Source organism: Podarcis liolepis, assembly GCF_965112155.1.
Source record: "Podarcis liolepis genome assembly, chromosome: 5".
NCBI lineage: Eukaryota > Metazoa > Chordata > Lepidosauria > Squamata > Lacertidae > Podarcis > Podarcis liolepis.
In genome coordinates, this window is record NC_139556.1 from 98,247,631 (window position 1) to 98,259,808 (window position 12,178).

The following is a 12,178-nucleotide window of genomic DNA, read 5'->3' on the forward strand; positions in this document are numbered from 1 at the left end:
ATTAAAGCCTATGAAACTGTTCAGACGATGATCAATGTCACATTGATGGCTGTAGCCCTGTAACCATCAGAGACCATCCTAAAGAAGTTCTCCTCATACTAGAATCAATACGGCATTTAAGGAGAGCTATTCCCAACTACACTACCATGATGGACATTTGACTGGGAATGATTCAAGCCATGATATACCCAGAGACGTAGCAGAATAGACACAGACTGGATGCAACACATAGCACACAATCTCAACATGCATACACAGTTAAAGCAGCAGCTCAGAAGCTACAAGAACTTGGATGCGGGTGCAGAATGAAAGCAGAGTGAAAATGTTTTTGAAGTACTTACCCAATGTCATCCCTGTAGACTCGAGAGATTAAAACCTCTCCCTTATGATTATAAATGAATAGGCCTCCAATCATGTTGAAATCTTAATCTTTCTTTTCCATGGTGCTTAAATCATATCTACAGATACAAGAGAGGAGATTATGAGACTTACAGTACAGAGCATAGGCTTAAGACAATTTAATAGCTTTGATAAGTCGGCTAATTCACCAACTCCCATTTCACCAGATCAAGATTATTCTTGGACACTGGCCTGTTCCCATCAAGGAAGCATATGCATTGCACTTCTATTCCAAACGATCAGTATTTATGCATCCTAACAGAACATGCTGTCATCTTAATGCTTACATCATTAACCAACAATCCCTACTACACAGACAGTTCCATAATATGCAGTGCTCAAATTTATAAATCCAATTGCCAGAACAAGGTTCTGAGTCCTTTCAGGTTTTGGTAGAATACCAACTGCCATCAGTGGACTTCTAGTCCCAAAACTACTCTTTGCCTAATAAGCAAACACTGGCTTGGAAGCTTGTCCAATTCCCCTAATTAGTCACATGGAACGGCAATACTTAAATGAGGTAGTCCAATAAGATATTTTGTTATGATCTCTGGTCAAGGCAAACTTCATATTGTGTTCCTTAGAGTCTAAGCTAGACTTATTTGCAAGGTGCAGCTAAAGAGTTAAGTAGCTGCTCGTCTGTACCTGCATAGGTCTAACTTCAGTATCAGCCTTGCAAAAGCAGCTCTTGAAAGCACACTTGCAAACAGTGCAAGTTGCTTCACCACTCAATAGGCTCCTAGTTACATGAATCTGCATACGATTCGTTCAGAATACTCATAGCACTATCTATGACACTTACTCCTGAACTACTTCCTTTCTGTTATATAATTGAATGCACACAAGTTTTCTGGCCCAGTTGTTCCCAGAACTGTGGTGGTACATCCTTGAATTCTTATCTAAAAGCATCTATCCTACCCCACTTTCCTTAAGATGTCTAGAGCTCCTGGTTTCTCTGGCTGGAGGTAGGCATCTGTCAGAGTTCCTCAAAGAGCTGAGGTGCATCCTGGCAAATAAGAATAAGGCTTGTGGAGAGGCAGTTGTTGCTACTAACAATATTCTCTTGTTTCTATCTCCTTGATGCTTTGCTCCTGGAAGGATGCCTACCTTCCTGTTTTAAAAAGTTGAGTCAAGTGTACACACTTGTATCTGCTTAGGTGAACAATCATAAAGCTCACTGCCACACTAAGTGAAAATTGTAACATATTTTTGCTCTTATGCAGCTTCTGAAAATGGTTATGGCTGGCTGGCATGCCTTCTTAGCCCTTAGCAGGGCACTTTCATAGCTAACATTACATCATCCAACCTATAAAGCGTGCCACTTATCAACATAAAGAGTTGGTGAAACATGAGAATTGTGGACCCTATGAAATCAATACTTCTTATTCCTACTTGAGAACTCTCATCAGCTCTAAGTTTCCATGGAGAGCCTGGGGAAGCCCAGAACTTTAAATCTTCAATTAGAAACCACCCAGCAGGTGGCTCTAGAAATCTCTCCTGCAGTGTTGGGACAGGCTGTATGCAACTCCAAAAACAGAACAGTCTTGTAAGACACAGAACTGGCAACATTAGATTGTAGTACATAACACAGCAGGATGACTCATTGCGGAAGGTTGCCATGATTTGTTCCACATAAAGACAAAGTCATGTTCCAAGTAACTGTCCATAGCTGTTCTTTGGAATTAGAAGAGGAAGCTTTGTTCTCAGTTCTGCCTTGAACCAACAGCTCATGATATGTAGCAAGAAAGTTTATATTTTAAACAATGTAAAGTAGGCTTGGGTACAGAATCCACCATTTGTACCAAATTATGGAATAGCACAGAAGTTTGTTTGTTTTTTGTTTTTTTAAGGGTTTAATGTGAATGAGCAGCCAAATTCTTACTCTGCTCCTCCCCAGTGCCTACTGCTGCCATGCAGCTGGGAAACAAGACACAATCTGGTTTATCATGACATCCAAGGTAGAGGCACACAGTTTGCTGCTTTCCAAATAAACCACAAACAGTAAGCCAATAATTTATTGTTTCATAAAATTTGTTTCATAAAATTTATATACCATCTGATCATTATAAAGAAAAAAGCCTCAACGTGACTTGGCTAGTATTTATGGTTTGTTTGGAGAGACACAAACTATGAGCACAGATTCAGATGTCACAATCAGTCACATTCTGTGTAGTTTCCCAGCAGTGCAGCTGAGAGTTTTTTGGGATGGGTGGGAGGGTTGAGTGAGAACTTTTGAGATGCATCGATACACTGGCCAGGCCTAATAGCCATCTTCAAATATCTTACATGAAATATCTTCTCACATGAAAGAGAAAACTTGTTTCTTAATCAATAACCTTAGGCTCTAAATTTGCATTTCCCCCCTCAATGTCATGCTCTAAGAGTACTAGGTGGAATAAGACACTACTGTACAGTGGTACCTCGGATTAAGAATTTAATTTGTTCTGGAGGTCCGTTCTTAACCTGAAACTGTTCTTAACCTGAGGTACCACTTTAGCTAATGAGGCCTCCCGCTGCCGCCACCGCACGATTTCTGTTCTCATCCTGAAACAAAGTTCTTAACCCAAGGTACTATTTCTGGGTTAGCGGAGTTTGTAACCTGAAGTGTCTGTAACCCAAGGTACCACTGTTCCTAGCTTCTTATACAATAATCCACAAGTATCAGCTTGGGCTACTAGCCAAGTCTCTACCTTTTTGGCTACTGATTCTGCAAACACAACAGGGTCTTGCTTCATTGGTTCAAAGATAAGGAAATTACAGCCATTTTCTTTTCTTATCCAAACTGCACAAGCGAACACCTATTAGACGCTGCTGTGAGTCGGAGGGAAAAGCTAGCCTGCCCTGGCAAGCAGAATTGTGGGCATCCAAGTTGATATCAAATTGGGATTACCACTTTCACAAACTGCTCTGAGAGAAGCAAGCGGCTTTATCGTTGCTTGAAGGGTGTAGCACAAATTCGTCTTGTACACAAATCAGCACATCCATTTTAACAACGGCTCTTATCTTAGCTTCCTAACAGTACTGTGCAAGGGAGATTATAGACAGCAGACTTGCACATAGCCATTTTGAGCTGATGGCAATTACAGATCACAGCCAGCCATGCATATTTTGTTCCGTTCTCCAAATACCATATTTTTCGCCCTATAGGACGCACTTTTTCCCCTCCAAAAATGAAGGGGAAATGTGGGTGCGTCCTATGGGGCGAATGCAGGCTTTCGCTGAAGCCTGGAGAGTGAGAGCAGTAGGTGCGCACCGCCCCCTCTCGCTCTCCAGGCTTTGCGGACCTCTCGGCAAGCAGCGGGAACGCTCCCGCTGCTTGGGGAGAGATGCCGGCATCCCGAAGCCTGCGCACGCTGATCTCAGCGCGTGCAGGCTTCGCGGATCTCTCCTGAAGCAGCGGGAACGCTCCCGCTGCTTGGGGAGAGTTGCCGGCATCCCGAAGCCTGCACGCGCTGATCTCAGCACGTCCAGGCTTCGCGGACCTCTCGGCAAGCAGCGGGAGCCACCACTGGGCTCCCACGGCTTGCAGAGAGCTGCCTGTTTGGGGGCTGGGGTCGGGGGAAGCTCAGGCTGCCCCAGCCCCGCGCCTGGGGGGGAAATAATTTTTTCCCCTTTATTTCCCCCCCCAAAAAACTAGGTGTGTCTTATGGGACGGTGCGTCCTATAGGGCGAAAAATACGGTAATGCAGATAGCATCAGTACAGACTAGTATCTCTCTCAAATAACTTCATGCTCCTTAGAGCACAATTCTTCAACCTTGCTTCCCCATCATCCTGAGCCAACATAGCCAATGGTCAGGGATGACAGGAGCTATAGCACAACAACATGAGGGGAGACCCAAGGTTGAAGAACACTGTCTTAGAGCACTGCTGCTTTTCTCAACCCTATTGGGAAGACTTCCTCTCAACACAGTGGAACACTTTCTATTCCATGTATCAAATATTATTTACACCCCAACAAATTAGAGAAATTTATGCTGCTGACTAACTTTGTCACAAGGAGTTCCACAGCTCAGCTCAAGCTAAGTAGTCGGAGCTCAAATGAGCAGAATATGAACAGGCTCATCAGAAAGAGAAAATATGATAGAGATTTACAAAAGTATGCATAGAGTGGAGTGAAAGGTTCCCCCCCCCACCTCTCATAATACTAAAGCCAATCATCATTCAATGAAAATGAGTGGTAGAACACCAAGGAAGGTCAAAAGGAGCTTCTTCATACAGTGAGAAGTAAAGCTATGGAATTTGTAACAAGAAATGGCCACCAACTTAAAAGGGAGTTAGCCTTATCCTAATCTCAAAGAAACACTTTGTTGGAAGTAGGGTTGGGTGATAGCTGGTTTTCAACAATGTGATATATCACAATGTTTCAACATCGTGATGAATCATGATGTCTGAAATAAGGATGGAGTTATGTAGAGGTATTGGCTGGCTTCAGGGTTTTTGGCTGGTCAAAAATTATGAAACCAATATCATGATATGGACTTCAAACCGGTTTGGAACAATGTATTAACATAACACCCAGCCCCAGTTGGAAAATCCTAGATTTAAAGTGGTACCTCTGGTTGCGAACAGGATCCATTCCAGAGGCCCGTCCGCAACATGAAAAGCCTGCAACATGAAGTGCCGTATCTGTGCATGTGCATGGCGCAATTTGGTGCTTGTGCGCATGCGGCGAAACCCAGAAGTAACCCTTTCCGGTATTTCCGGGTCGCCACAGGACACAACCTGAAAAAACGTATCATGAATCAAACGTAATATGAGGTATGACAGTATATGGCTCTCTGATCTCTGAGAGCCATCTGCTACACAGATTAATCAGCTCAAGTCACCATCACTTATAATGAATGCTGTTCCCCTTACCCAGTTAACTATAGTAGCATTTCTCCAACCTCTTAACAGAGAAGTCACACAGTATTTGAGATATGAAAGCTGAGAGTTAAATGGCACCTTAAACCTAGGTTATGGGCACAACAATGGAATGTCTTGGCCTGCTATTTATATAACAATACAAAGCTGAAAATGAATGAACTGCAGCTAAAATATTATGTTCATTTTTCCATGGTCTAGTCCTTCCCCTGCCCACCCTCCTAATAGGGTCTCCTAAGAGGGTCTCTTCTACTTTCCTTCCACTCTGCAGTTTCAATCTGAAATTAGGGGTGCAGTACTGTGCCCAGAGCTCAGAAACAGCTCGCACTAATGAAATTCCCTGTCGCAAATTGTGCCTAGAACAATGGGAGTTTCGAACACTGAAGGCACACTTTTCAGTACTGAAAATGAGAAGCCATTGGACAAAAAGAAGTGTGTGTTTCTGTGAGCCAAGGCATTTACTCAACTATGGAGGAGTCCACCATTGGCATTTCTGACTGACACTGTTCCAAGTCTGCCTCCTGTTTGGAAGCCTAGAGCACTGACTATGCAAAAAAAGAAGCAGCTTGCCCTCAAAAAGAAAGGCCAAAAGCAAGTGGCAGTGCAAGCAAGTTCTGCCATTAGCCCTCTACCTTTCCCTTAAAGGCACCCCTCTCAGCCCAGCTGCTGACAATTTACATTAGGTTCCCTATTAACTAGCAAAAACCTGAGGGGAAGGTGAAAGCCATTCCAGGAAAGAGGATGCTCTTTGAAGAGTTTGGACCTTGTCCTCCAGCAAGGATAGCTGATCTTTACTAGTGATCTCAATATAATTTTAGAACATTCAAACAGAAATGGGCAATTACACAAACACCCCAAGTCCCAGAAGGCCCCCTTGTAAACTTTTAGCAAGACTGTGAGGTGGTACTGCTACCATCAATCATTTCTAGTCTACAGTGGTGCCCCGCAAGACGAATGCCTCGCAAGACGAAAAACCCGCTAGACAAAAGGTTTTTCCGTTTTTCAATGCACTTCGCAAGACGAATTTCCCTATGGGCTTGCTTCGCAAAAGGAAAAAGTATTGCGAGTCTTGCGATTTTTTTCGCTCCCCCACTTTTTCTAAGCCGCTAATAGCCTTTTAGCCGCTAAGCCTTTAATAGCCGCTAAACCGCTAATAGCGCTAATCCGCTAAGAGGGTTGCTTCGCAAGACGAAAAAACCGCTAGACGAAGAGACTCGCAGAACGGATTAATTTCGTCTTGCGAGGCACCACTGTATCTATGCAATTGATATACATATATAGCCAGTCCTTTGGATTTGTCCATGAGCATTAAAGCCAAAAATAAATTGAACAACTATATGACTTTTAGAAGACATCTGAAGGGATGTTTTTAATGTTTGAAGCTTTCTTGTGTTTTTAATATTTTGTTGGGTGTCGCCCAGAGTGGTGGGGCGATCCAGGTTTAAAAAGGTACCGTATTTTTCGCTCTATAGGATGAACTTTTTCCTCTCCAAAAATTAAGGGGAAATGTGTGTGCGTCCTATGGAGCGAATGCAGGCTCCTTGGCTTCAGCGATAGCAACACAAAGCCTCCGAAGCGCAGAGGGAGCGCTCCCTCCGCGCTCCGGAGGCTTCGTGTTGCTTTCACTGAAGCCTGGAGAGCGAGAGGGGTCGATGCACACCGACCCCTCTCGCTCTCCAGGCTTCAGGGATAGCTGCCTGAAGCCTCCGGAACACAGCAGGAGGTCCCGCTGCGCTCCGAAGGCTTCAGGGATAGCTGCCAAGACACAAGTCAAGACAGCCAGCGGGATGGATCCCGCTCGCTGTCTTGGCTTCTTTGCTCTTTGGGGCTGGGGGGGGGGACCTGGACTTCCCCCAGCAGCCCCGAGAAGCTCTGGGAGAAGCAGACAGGCCCCCTCTAAAAACTAGATGCGCCTTATGGAGTGAAAAATATGGTAAATGTCCCCTAGATTGTCAAGTCCAGTCAAAGGTGACTATGGGGTGTGGCGCTCATCTCATTTCAGGACGAGGGAACCAGTGTTTGTCCACAGACAGCTTTCCAGGTCATGTGGCCAGAATGATTAAACCGTTTCGGGTGCAACCTGACACTGTAGTGGAAGCCAGAGTGCAAGGAAACACCACTTGCCTCCCCTGCCACAGTGGTACCTATTTATCTATTTGCACTGGCATGCTTTCGAATTGCTAGGTTGACAGAAACTGGGACAGAGCAACAGGAGCTCACCCCATCGCACGGATTCAAACCGCTGACCTTCCAATCGGCAAGCCCAAGAGGCCCAATGGTTTAGACCACAAAGTCACCCACGTCTCTTCATCCAGGTTTACCAGACCACTGAAACAATAAAGCAGCCTTAAAATTTAATGAGTTCTGGTGACCTTTGGCCAAGTCACAATCACCCTCAAGCAGCAAGATATCAACACTACTATTATAGTCAGGATTACAGCTATACTATTATAGCGGCAGTAGGAATAGTACCACCCATGCAGTTATCATGGTCCTGTGGAATATGAAGCACTATGAAACCTGTATAATTCATTCTTCCACCTACTTTTAAAAGAGATACTAGCACTTTAAGGCAAGAAGAGTCACAGCAGAATGCTATGCCGGCTACTAGTCCTGCCTTCCTTTCTGGAGGAAAGAAAAATAAGGTAGCCATCTGCACACTGGAAATTGGCTTAAGAGAAAAGGATTTATTGTGTATTTCAGCCAGCTATTTTTTTCAGTCACAATACTTATGTGCAACCATGGTTGGTATGACTGGTATTCCAGGCACAAAAAAATCACATCTTCTCAGCAATGTGATATTTCTACTGCTTTCCAAAATAAATGTGCACAGACTTCATACATCACTTGGTCCTTATATGCTGCTCTCCACCCAGAAACACTCCACAACCGAAAGAAACATACATGTTACCAACAAATGTTGGGAGGAAGGTGGGGGAGCTGAATTTTATGCTAACTCAAGCAAGTCGGCAATAACCTCCTGCACCCTCTACCCCAACCCCCGTTTCACACTTGCAGAGACATTACTGGTACAATGGTACCTCGGTTTACGAACTTAATCTGTTCTCGAAGTCCATTCTTAAACCAAAACCTTTCTTAAACCGAGGCGCGCTTTCCCTAATGAGGCCTTCCGCCACCGGTGCCCTTATACCGTTTGGATTCTGTTCTTAGACCAACGTAAAGTTCTATTTCTGGTTTTGCAGAGTTTGTAAACCGAATTGCTCTTTAACCGGACTGTTCTTAAGCCAAGGTACCACTGTATTTCCTTTGGACATAAATTACTTAAAACTTTTGGATAGAGGACTAACAGCAATTCCAACTTCCTTCCCAAGGAAATGCCTCTTTTCACTGCCTTGGTCAACAACATGCAGCCAGCTCTGGATGAAGTTCGTTATTCCTGGCATCTAGCCAATTAAACTGAATACACTTCCAAATAAAAACCTTCCCTTATTCTTGCACTTGCCACATGCCTCATTCAAATGATAAAGTTACATCTTCAAAGCTTCTTATAGCGGGGTGTGCAAGACACCAAACCGCAGGAATTTTGGGCAAGGTTGTGGGGGCAGGGAACAAAAGAGAAGAGCTACCAAGAAGCCAAAAGTCTCCTGCCCCATAAAGAATACCAGTAGTACCATCTTTGCTTAATCATGCTGACAGCACCCCCCCTCAAATATTGAGTCACACTAACTTGGCCCTGATCCCACAAATGCTAGCCAAATTTGAAGCCCAACAATCCTGAGCTATTACATCAACAGGACCCCAAGTTTGGGGGGGGGGGCAAACATTTGTAGCTTTCCAATTCTGCATTAAGCTGCATAGAGCCTCAAACATTGGGACAGCCAGCACTGCCCTCAAAATACAATTTCTGACTTAATGCGCTCAAAAGGTAAAGGACAAAAGGCAAAGGGACTTACTCATGGGGGAACCACACAAGGCCTTTCTACCTCACGCTGAGGATTCGCTGCATGCCAGTTGAGTAATTTCAGAAGCATTATAAATAAGGGATGAAGAGAGTGATGAGGACGGACCCGCTGCCTTTCCCCTGACCCAAGTTCAAAAACAACGGGCCTCACACACCCTGCAGGATTGATTTATTTATTTAAATTTAATCATTTCTTGCATCTATAGCACACCTTTTTCTCCATGGACCTCAAGGCATCACACATGGATCTTCTCATTTAATCCCCAAGACAGCCCTGTAAAGTAGATTAGGCTGAGAAGCAGTAAATAGCCCAGGTTCACCCAACGAGTGGGTATTTGAACTCTGGTTTCCCAGGCCCAACACTAACCACTACACCACACTGTCTCTCTGTACAGAATCTCTCCCTTCTCACCCCGCCTCTGGGCCAAAGCTAACTGGTAGACAGCCTGCCTCGCGAAGCAGGAAGTCCCAGATCAGGACCCCTGACCGCATCTCTAGGGAAGACCAGCAAAAACCCCGGAGAGCCGCTGCCAGCCAGTGCCGCCAGCACTGAGCTGGGTGGCCTCGGCATGAGGCAGCTTCCTGCGCTCCGCGAGTGCCAAGCCTAATGGGAGGCTCCTCACGAGCCACGGGCTCGTCCCGATCCCACCCAGAACAGCCACGAGCACCCGGAGGGGAGACATCCTTACCGAGGACGTGCGGTGGTGTTTTTGCTCTGAAAAGCCGAAGCGGCCATGGGAAGCTTCACCCCAGAACAGGGAAAAGGCAGCCCGTTATTCGCACGCCCCGTTTGCCGAAGGGCGATTCTCTCCCTCAGAAACCCGCTTCCGGCGCCTCAGCCCGCTTCACGGCTGTCGCCACAGCAGGCCACATTAATTAATTAAGAATAAATAATAATAAAATTATTTGTACCCCGCCCATCTGACTGGGTTGACCCAGCCACTCTGGGAGGCCCCCAACATATAGAAAAACGTAATTAAACACTATAAAGCTTCCCGGGAAAGGGCGTCCGACCACATCCCTCGAAGGCTGGAAGAGGCTTAGGAACAGCGGCCCTCAAGGGCGAAGAAGAAGCCCCTCAGGAGGAGGACGAGCCCAGCCCGCGTCGGCGAGGCCCCCTTTCAGAAGAGGAGAAGGAGCCACAATGACAACCACCCTAACGACGAAGGGGCCGGCAAATGGGCCGCAAGAAGAAAGCGGCGGCGACCACCGCCTGGCCGGACTCACCTAGTGGCGCCGTCGCTGAGGCGGCTGCCGTTGCCGGTCCTTCCAGCTGCGCCCCCTCCGGCACCGACTGGCAAGATGGCGGCCGCTCCCCCCTCCCCTATCACTGCAGAGCCGCCGCCACTGCGCACGCGCGGGTCGCGCCCGGGCCCCAGGACGCATGCGCCGCCGCCCTCCTTAGGGTGAGTTCAGGATGGTGGTTAAGGACGAGCGGGTGCCGGGGAGGAGGGGCGGGGCCGCTTGCTGCTGCTGCTGCTAAACCCAGAATGCAACGCGCAAGATCGCGGATTCCATTCGAGGCGGAGGTGGCGTGCAGGGCACGATGGGAAGTGTAGTTTATATCCATCCGTTCGATTACAGACCCTGTTTACGGGATGATGAGGCTGCCGCCGTTGCATACTGGGCGGGGGGGGGCGGGGTACTTTGTTTTCTATTATTTTTATTTACTGGGGAAAGTGGACGAGGCTCCTGCACTTTTAATAGGGTTGAGTTGAGGGTTGCCTTTTTTTCTTTCTGCAGAGGGATTTTCAGCAGGTGGAGGTTGCAGTGGGGCAGGCAGGGACATCTCCCCCGCCCCACCCAACTGTGACATTTCGTAAAATCTCTTCTTCTTTGGCGATCGCTTGTAGCTGAGTAAGATTGCCTTCCATAAACACAGTTTTAATAAAGAGTCCATAAGTGACTGTGGAGGCCTATTCTGGATCCACACGTCCTTCCACAGTGAGAATAAAAAATTCCTTCCAGTAGCACCTTAAAGACCAACTAAGTTAGTTCTTGATATGAGCTTTCGTGTGCATGCACACTTCTTCAGATACACGTATCTGAAGAAGTGTGTATCTGAAGAAGTGTGCATGCACACGAAAGCTCATATCAAGAACTAACTTAGTTGGTCTTTAAAGTGCTACTGGAAGGAATTTTTTATTTTGACTACGGCAGACCAACACGGCTACCTATCTGTAACTGGTTCCACAGTGGGGAAATTGGTTTCCGGGCAGGAGCTGATCACGGTGTGGTCCTTCCTCTTGGCACGTTTCTCCCTTGCGTCCTGATTTCGAGTGTTTTCAAAGCCCATGACACCTTTGGTAAAGGCTGTTCTCCAATTAGAGTGCTCACAGGCCAGTGTTTCCCAGTTGTCAGTGTTTATACTACATTTTTTTTAGATTTGCCTTGAGACAGTCTTTCAACCTCTTTTGTTGACCACCAGCATTACGCTTTCCATTTTTAAGTTCGGAATAGAGTAGTTGCTTTGGAAGACGATCATCAGGCATGCGCACAATTTATTCACCACTTGACTGCCAATAAAAACCAACCCTCAAAGCCATTTACAAAACAGTAAAAGAAAAATTTGCAACCCTACTTTGAACCATACAAAACATTTAACAGGGGAGAGGCTGGCTGAGCCTTTTCATGGATGCTCCTTCCAGTAATTTTTATAACTTTTAAAAATGTATTATATATTTCTAAAAACAAAACTGCTCATTTGAAAGGACCTGTGCATCAAGCTGGCAGAAGCAAAACTCGCATTTTATTTCCTGTATTGATGGTGTTATGATTTGTGTTCTTCAGAGTATTGTTTTTTTAAAAAAAGGAATGACAAATTGGTTTTGCCCTATTAGGGATGCAGCAGTAATTGGCCGCAGGTGGGAGAAGGAAAGTGTTAATTGTGTGATTCAGTAGTAAAGTAATACACATGGATGCTTAAAGGGAAGGGGGAGGGGAAGTCCCAGGCTCTAGTCTTAGATTACCTATCTGCACTACTAGTAGCTTA

The 12,178-nt window shown here is 45.8% G+C and overlaps 1 protein-coding gene across 2 annotated transcripts in view; it reads right to left on the bottom strand.

Annotated features, from left to right (window-relative positions):
- The window catches only part of AP2M1 (adaptor related protein complex 2 subunit mu 1), a 29,524-nt gene extending 18,846 nt beyond the window's left edge, over nt 1-10,678 (bottom strand). Inside the window, exons 1-2 of one of the 2 annotated variants that reach the window (XR_014526430.1) lie at nt 10,414-10,566; nt 342-458 (exon numbers count right to left, since the gene is read on the bottom strand). Coding sequence is in view for 1 of the 2 variants with exons in the window: in XM_083504396.1 (XP_083360522.1) it covers nt 342-415 (74 nt within the window). In the remaining variant the exon portion in view is untranslated. Of the gene's footprint in view, nt 1-341; nt 459-10,413 lie in introns of both variants that reach the window. The other variant, XM_083504396.1, reaches the window with a different exon arrangement.
- Between the last annotated feature and the right edge of the window lie 1,500 nt (nt 10,679-12,178).